Source organism: Melospiza georgiana, chromosome 3, assembly GCF_028018845.1.
Source record: "Melospiza georgiana isolate bMelGeo1 chromosome 3, bMelGeo1.pri, whole genome shotgun sequence".
NCBI lineage: Eukaryota > Metazoa > Chordata > Aves > Passeriformes > Passerellidae > Melospiza > Melospiza georgiana.
This window is the reverse complement of record NC_080432.1, coordinates 20,649,853-20,657,423: the sequence shown is the minus strand read 5'-3', so window position 1 is coordinate 20,657,423 and position 7,571 is coordinate 20,649,853. Positions and strand designations below refer to the sequence as shown.

Below are 7,571 nucleotides of genomic sequence, written 5' to 3'. Positions count from 1 at the left end.
GCAGCCAACTGACACCAGTTCCCTTCTCAACCAGCCCCCCCACTTTTTTTATAGCACTTTTTTTCTCATTGGTTATTACACTGTGGCCTGTTAAAGTCAGGCCTGCTCCTAATCTTTGATAATTGGCCCAGCTGCAACTCCCTTAGGGGTAAGATTACTTTCTACACTATCTTTATTTTCTTATATTCTATCCCCCTACATCTCACCTTTGTTTTTGTTCCCTTTCTTCATCAGGAAAATGGGAGCCACTCACCCGGCGTGAGCTCTAGGGCACGGCAAAAGAAAGGCCCCGGGTGACACCTCCCAGTATGGATGGCTTGGTTGAGCAGAACAGCGTGCTGATGCACAGTAAGATCACTGAGGCTGGGAAAAGGAATGGTTTAATCAACACAAGGAACTTGGTGGCCGAGAGCCGGGATGGCCTGGTCTCCGTGTACCCCACCCCTCAGTACCAGAGCCACCGGGCGGGCGGCCTGTCCTCTCCGAGGCGCCCCGAGAACGGCAGGAGCGACCCCGTGCAGCAGCTGCTGGACCCCAGCATGCTGCAGCAGACAGTGGAGTCCCACTACAGGCCCAACATCATCCTCTACTCCGAGAACGTGCTGCGCTCGTGGGGCGAGGGCCTGGGCTCAGAGTGCTGCGAGACCACCTTCATCGAGGAGCGCTCGCCCGCCAAGGACAGCCTGGAGTACCCTGACAGCAAATTCATCGACCTCTCCGCCGACGACATCAAGATCCACACCCTCTCCTATGAGGTGGAGGAAGAGGAGGATTTCCAGGAATTAGAGGTCAGATGTCACTTGGGATATGTGGGGAAGGCAGGGAGGAGGAGGGTGTGTTTGAAATTAAAGTGTACAACCCCCTAGAGCTGGACAGCAGGGGATCAGCTGCTTTTTGGGTCAGCTGTATCACTTTCTCCTCCAACTAGGACAATGAATTTGCTCATCTTTATTTGTTGGGTAAGGTCTCAGATCTGTGGATACAGATGGCAAAATTTCCACTGGCCCTAATGGAGATCAGCATTTCCCTGTTGCCTCTGAAGGGGCTGGTCAGAAACAGAGGAAGACCCATGTGCTTAAATGCTTTGTATTGTTGGGGCTGGGAGCATCTGTCTGTCTGCATGGAGCCCATCTTACTCAGCAGGCCAACATCATCTCTTGCCTTCACCTGACTTGAGCAGAATGTTTTAAATTATTGGCTCAGGCACAACACATTTCTGTCTCGGAATGAATGCAGGAACAGAAGTCTTTGGGTTTCAAGCTGCAGTGGATTCATATCTCTGAAATAAATGATATTTTTCTGATGGAGCTAAAACACTTTTTAGACCCAAATACAATGTTTTCTTCAGTAGTCCCATGCCTCATTGATTGCTCACTGTAAAGTAACAGGGAAGGCTATGGAAACAACTATGTTCTTTCTTAAATTATGCAATTCTTTTTTTTTATATATTAGCCAGAGGCCCAAGTGTGACAGGGATTTGTGTTTGCTAGTTTTTGTGGGAATGGAGGGCGAATATAATGCTGGTGATCTGAAAACTTCCTCCACCACTGGTCAGAGACTCCTAACCTAGCAAAGACCCTCTGGCTGTCTAGAGCAAAGCTATGCCTTCAAACATGAATGTCACAGCTGATATAGGGACAGTGGTCGTGTTTCTCTGTTGCTGTGATTTTAGGTTAGGACCAAGATCTAACAAGCCCTAAAATGTCTATTTTTGCCTCCTGTAATACCAATATCTCACCCTGTGATCAGCACAGGGGAAATCCAGCAAGAGCCTGACTTCCCTTTTATTCTCTTTTCTCTCTGTATTGATAAGGTGGGAAGAGGGAAGTGTTTTTCGCAGTGCGTGCCATTAATGCAGTATTCAATGCCTCCACAGGGAGACAGAAAGCTTCTCTCTGAAGCATGTGAGAATATTAGCTCAAATCACACCCTTCCACAGAATTTCAGAATTGACTGTGGGAAGTATAATTTCCTTAATCAAAACAAAATTCGTGGTTGCTGTCTTTTTGCCCCAGTTTCTCTCATGAAGTAGTGACACAAGTGACTGCAGCACACATGGTGTTATTGACACATCTGGCCTGATATTCAGGGAGCAAAAAAAAATCTCACTCTCATCAATTCAAGTCAAGAAGACATTCTTGAGTCAACTTTTGGAGAATGAGATAAAAAAAGGCTGGGAAAATGAGCAGCATAAGGAAAAAACCTCTTCAAAGTGGTACTGGAGGAACTTGATCAGCTTTTCACAGAGAGCTTTGTGTCTTAGAAACCAGCTGTAGAACTTCATCCTCCCCTGATCTTCAGGGGAGAAATGAGACAGTAAATTTTGGTAACATGCTCTGACAGCGTGTGCATCCTTTTCCCTGGCTCCTTCTTCTTTCTGACCTGTTTCTCTGGAAACAGACCACCTGAGATGAAATGTGGCAGTTCTTGAATGAGAATAGAGCATCTGGAATCACAGATTCCCTGTCTCATTTGACCCTTTGGGGTGACACTGTGCTAACAAACACAGGTGTGTGCACAACCATCTTGACCTTTGTGTAAAGGTGCTGACAAAGTGCTCAGAATAAGACATTCACAAAGTACACACCACCCCATGGGTTGTCGTCTCCATCAAAAATTCTCCTTCACTAGAAATAGGAGAGGAGAAATCCAGGCATGGTGTGGATAAGGACATGTTTAGCTGGAAACACTTGCTTTTCTAGAAGCCTCTGCTTTGATGCCAGGGTCTGTCTCCATTGCTGCACTGAGATTTTCACACTCTTACATGAACTTTTCCCTGATCCCAAAGGACCAACCTGCTGAGCAGCTATTTGCAGCAGAAGTAGCTCAGCAGGGCAAGTAGCTTCCATTCTAGAAAGGTCCAAATTCTGCAGATGCAGCTGGTCATGCAGGAGAGGAGAGAGGAATTTGACAGCACCAGACCAGAAAAAACATGTCTGCTGTGTTGTGGTCTTCTGGTTCACAGGGGCTGTGTCTATGTGGCCAGATGCATGAGATCCTCCTGGGCTTGGCCAAAGCATAGCTTCATTAGAGACCTAAATTCATGTGTGGAGACTCTGGGAATGGAAGAGCACTACTTAAGGACAAACAGTCACTGAGTAAGGTGATGAACCATGCCAGATGGTTAGCTACACAAAACCAGCACCCGAATCACACAGCACAAGTGTGTCAGTATAGAAAGAATTTTTTTCCTGCCAGTCACTGACAAGAAGCAAACGCTTTTTTAGGGTACTAATATATGGGATGGGAGAGAGTGAGCAGCAGGACTGGGAGCAGAAGTTAGGAGGAAGAGAGTGACACAACAGAGATGCAAATTTTTCTTCCCCCTTGTGAGAGTCCTAAAGGGTTTGAGTCTGCACTGAGAGTGGCACAGGATATTGTTGTGTATCTTGTCATGTTGATTGTCAAGCCACAGCTCATCAAGGCATGGAAGCTGAAGAGCGTCACAGCAGACCAAGACTCATGTCTGCTTTGGCACTTCTTTCTGGGAGAAAACTCTATAAACTAGCCCCTTTTTGGAAACATTGGCAAAGAGGGCAGCTTTGTGCAGAAGAGCTCTTTTCTCTTGAAAACTGAGGGCTACCTCCTGTTCTCCACCTGTCAGGGGAGTCCCAGCTTGAACATCTCTGTAAAATGCCTTCTGGAAGACACACCAGCCATGGGCTTGTGAGTCATTGTTTCTCCATGTCTCCCTGGCACTGCCTGTTTTATACCAGAGTTCCTGCCTAGGGTTTTTGAGGATGGATATTAAATTTTATAGAAATGCCAAAAAATCAATCTCCTGCATTTGTAGTGTCCCCCCCCCCCCCCCCCCCACCTCAATGCAAGATTCTCAGGAGGGATACATGCAGAAAATAATTTTATTGCAGGTCAGACTGCTTCTAACATGATTGCCTATTTGAAAAGAGTTGGGCTCTTGATAACCAGAAAGGTTGCTCTTCTCTGGCAGAAAACTTTGCAGTAGAGAAAGGTTCTGGTCAAAAAGCACAGCCATTTTGGTAAATTTGGTTTTGGTTTGAAGAATTGACCAAGCCAAGGTGCAGGGTTTGCTTCTCTGTTAGCTGTCAGCCATCCTCAGGATGGGTCTATCCAGCTCAGCATGTCTTGGACAAGTTGCTGGGAAGGAGACACCTTCTTGCCTTCCCAAGCCCAGGCACTCTGAAGAACATGAGACATGAGGCAGAGGAGCAGGAGACATCCTGATCATGCGTTGTACCTTGCAGTAACATTTCACAACTTATTAGTAGGGATTTTTTACTAGCAGTGCTTCTCAGGTCCCGATGGAGTGTTGTTCAGTCTGCCTAAGAAAATTGTAATTGTCTGAAGGGAAAAACATCTCAGAAACAGCTCTCATTAGCATATAGAGCCCCGCTCTGCTCCAGCAATTTCCAGGCATGAAAACAGAAGGCTGCACATTCTGTCAGGGATTTAAACTTCTCTTTTCCATGCCCATCCCTGAAATCAAATGATTCCCTATTTAGGTATCTCTGTAAAATTTATAAATATCTTATGAGTTCTTTACGCCGCAACTAATAGACAGACAACTTGTCAAATGTGGCGGCTGTGAAATATGAAATGAGTTACAAGATGAAATACCCTCCTGTTAGAGTTCATGTGCCATCTTTTATCCAAAAATAGCATTTGTCATATTATACTCCTGCTAGTTTCCCTCCTAGCCACTAGGTAGATTGCTTATTTAGAGAAACCCAAGCTATTCATGGCAGCAAATTAAATTATTCATCTACATCGCATCAAAGAATACCTTGGAGCTGTCTCTTAAAAACCTCTTACTTTTTCCCAGCAATGTCTGAAACAATCTCTAAAAGCAAATTAAATAGAATGTTCTGGGATTGAAAGAAGAAAAGAAATGCAGTGCTTTCAAGGTATACATTTCTTCTTTTTTTTCCCACTAGAAGTTGCTGGATTCTGTGGTGAAAACTCATCCTGAGCATGAAATTGTAGAGATAGAATTTGGATCCTGTTCCATCCAACCACTCTTCTTACCATTCCCAAGCATTTCCTGAGACATTTTTTTGCAACATGAAGAGAAGATCCTGAGGAAATTGATGCCCATCAAGCCCCATGAAATCACACATGCTTTCTGTCAATGCTTCCAGCCTGTGTTCCTGCACTGGGCTGTGTCGTCAGCCTCCCTTGGCTGTAGGCATCCAGAAGGCATGTATGAGCACTCTTCGGGGGCTGTGCATGGCAGAGTTCCCTTTTCAGAGAGCTCTGCAACCCAAAGACAGGCCCTTGCAGCCTGGTTTTACTGATGAGTTCACTGGCTGTCACAGCTCTCCTCTGAACTGGGTGTACAGCATTTTTCCTGTTCTGCACCTGGGCAATGGAGGAAAACAGTGCCATAAAAACCTTGCCCAAGCTCATCTAGGGCTGTGTTGAGATTATGGGAATGTAATTTTCAGTGGTTTTGTCCCATGGCATATGCTCAGAAGAGCACAGGTGTGCTGTCAGAGGTGTGGTGCCCTGGCATGAGCTCCTAAGAGGAGTGGCACTCAGGTATGCAGTCACAGCACTGACTCATCCTACCCACAGGACACACTTTATATCTCTGAGCCCCTTCAAAGGCACTTTGTTAATAGGTTCCAAGAGTGATTACACTTTGCATTTGACTTATTTTTCTCCTGTGAAGGAGAAGCCACTCAAGTCTGGAGATACTGAGCCCTGCCAAGGGATATTAACCTCTATTAACCAGCTCCAGATGAGGGGAGCACGGCTGGGAAGTCACCTTCAGCAGTGCCCAAGTGCCCTCCTATGAATCTTGTTAATGGTAGCAATTCCCTTTCCCATCATCACTTCACTGAGTTTCCAGGCTGAAGCTCTGCAGGGATGTCTCTGGGATGCAGCCTGGGATGTGAGTGGCAGGAGCCCTGGATGAGCTGCTTGCTGTCATTTGCAGAGGGTGGATATTTGGCACACGTCTTTGAGGACTGCTGTGTCAGCTGAGAAGCAAAAAGGGGACAATCATGAAGGGTCACAGCACTTGCCCCAGCTTGTTTTAGTGCAGGTTGTTCATTGCTGTCTGCAGTGATCCCCTTCCAGTGGCAACGTGCTGGATGCCAGATCCTGAGGAGCAGCCTGGCTGTGGGGGTCCAGAAAACATCACAAGGGAGGTGATCAAAGTCCAGGGATCAAGGAGGAAGAATAGGCCTGGGCAACTACATCCAGAGGGGTTTTGCCTGTTGAGTTTTGGTGTTGCCAAGTTACATGGGAAAAGTTTTCCAAGCAAGGAGAAACCTCTGTGAACCCATTCTGCAAGGCTGGCTGCCTGACTGACAGGGCAATTTTTATACTGGGAGTTGGGGAAACAAGAGGAGCTGCAGCAGGTCAGGTTAGGGGATTGTGGCTCCTTTAAATGCCTTTAAAACTGAAAGGCAATCAACAGCAAAACTCAAAGCTGTATAGAGAAATAAATAGGCATAATTAAATAAATAGCAGGCTTTAGAGACATCACCTCTTAAGAAGTTATCAGCAAGATAATTGCTATAGTAAATAATAAATAAAGATAATAAATAATCATCCCCCTGCTGCTCAGGGATGAGTGAGTGTGTGGAGGCAGAGCATGACAAACTACAGCCTTTGACAGAAGAGCCTCCATCCAGCTGCTGCCTTCAGCATCTGCTGCATGGAGGTGAGCTCAGAACACTTGCAGGAGAGCAGAAGGATGCAGAGTGCTGGTCAGAACAGGCCATCCTGCTTAACTACATTACTGGAGCAGGCATTGTGTGGAGGGAAGCAGAGCACATATTAACTTGGAGCAGTGTTGTGTTGGTCTTTGTCAAACCAGACCACTGGACCATCTGGATTTGAAGGCAGATCCCACAGGGCCACACAAGGAATTAGTTTTGTATGCAGTGTGTGCATGTTGCTGAATTGGTTGCTTTGAAGGAAAAGAGTAAAAGGGCTGCTTCCTGAATATCCATCAGAGGCTGCTGGCAGCTGTAGCTCAGAGCAGACCCTGTTGTCTGACATCTCCAGTGTGCTTGGCAGGCTGTCTGCAGAGCAATTGTAATGTCTCAGTTGAGGTAAAGCTCATAGCTTTTAGGGGTAGCCAGCCTTGATTTAAGAAAAGTTTTTTTGTTTTTTTTTTTTTTTTTTTAATAGAAAATCCATTACAACTGCAGAAAAGGGTTCATCACCATCTCTGTTAAAAAATCTGCACCTTGTGTCTGCTTTCCTCTATTCTTCTTTCAGTCACTTCAGCTTTTCTACAGAATGAAAGAGCTGCCTCTGATCAGAAATTATCTGCTCAGGCTTATATCTGCTTCATCACTTACAGACTGTGATGAAGCTGCATCTTAAATGCACCTTACAAATGGAGTTGGCTTCCCTTCTTTGTTCCTTCCTGTGTAGATGTTTTCTGTGGCATTCTGCCTTCCAATGCCTGATTTCTGCAACAAACTCAGGAAATGGTGCCAGGGAAGGGAAGGGAAGGGAAGGGAAGGGAAGGGAAGGGAAGGGAAGGGAAGGGAAGGGAAGGGAAGGGAAGGGAAGGGAAGGGAAGGGAAGGGAAGGGAAGGGAAGGGAAGGGAAGGGAAGGGAAGGGAAGGGAA

The 7,571-nt window shown here is 46.0% G+C and overlaps 1 protein-coding gene across 1 annotated transcript in view; it reads left to right on the top strand.

Annotated features, from left to right (window-relative positions):
* The window catches only part of SYNDIG1 (synapse differentiation inducing 1), a 52,817-nt gene that overhangs the window by 9,683 nt on the left and 35,563 nt on the right, over nucleotides 1-7,571 (top strand). Inside the window, exon 2 of the mRNA XM_058020490.1 lies at nucleotides 235-788. Coding sequence (XP_057876473.1) covers nucleotides 309-788 — 480 coding nt within the window. The 5' untranslated portion in view covers nucleotides 235-308. The remainder of the gene's footprint in view (nucleotides 1-234; nucleotides 789-7,571) is intronic.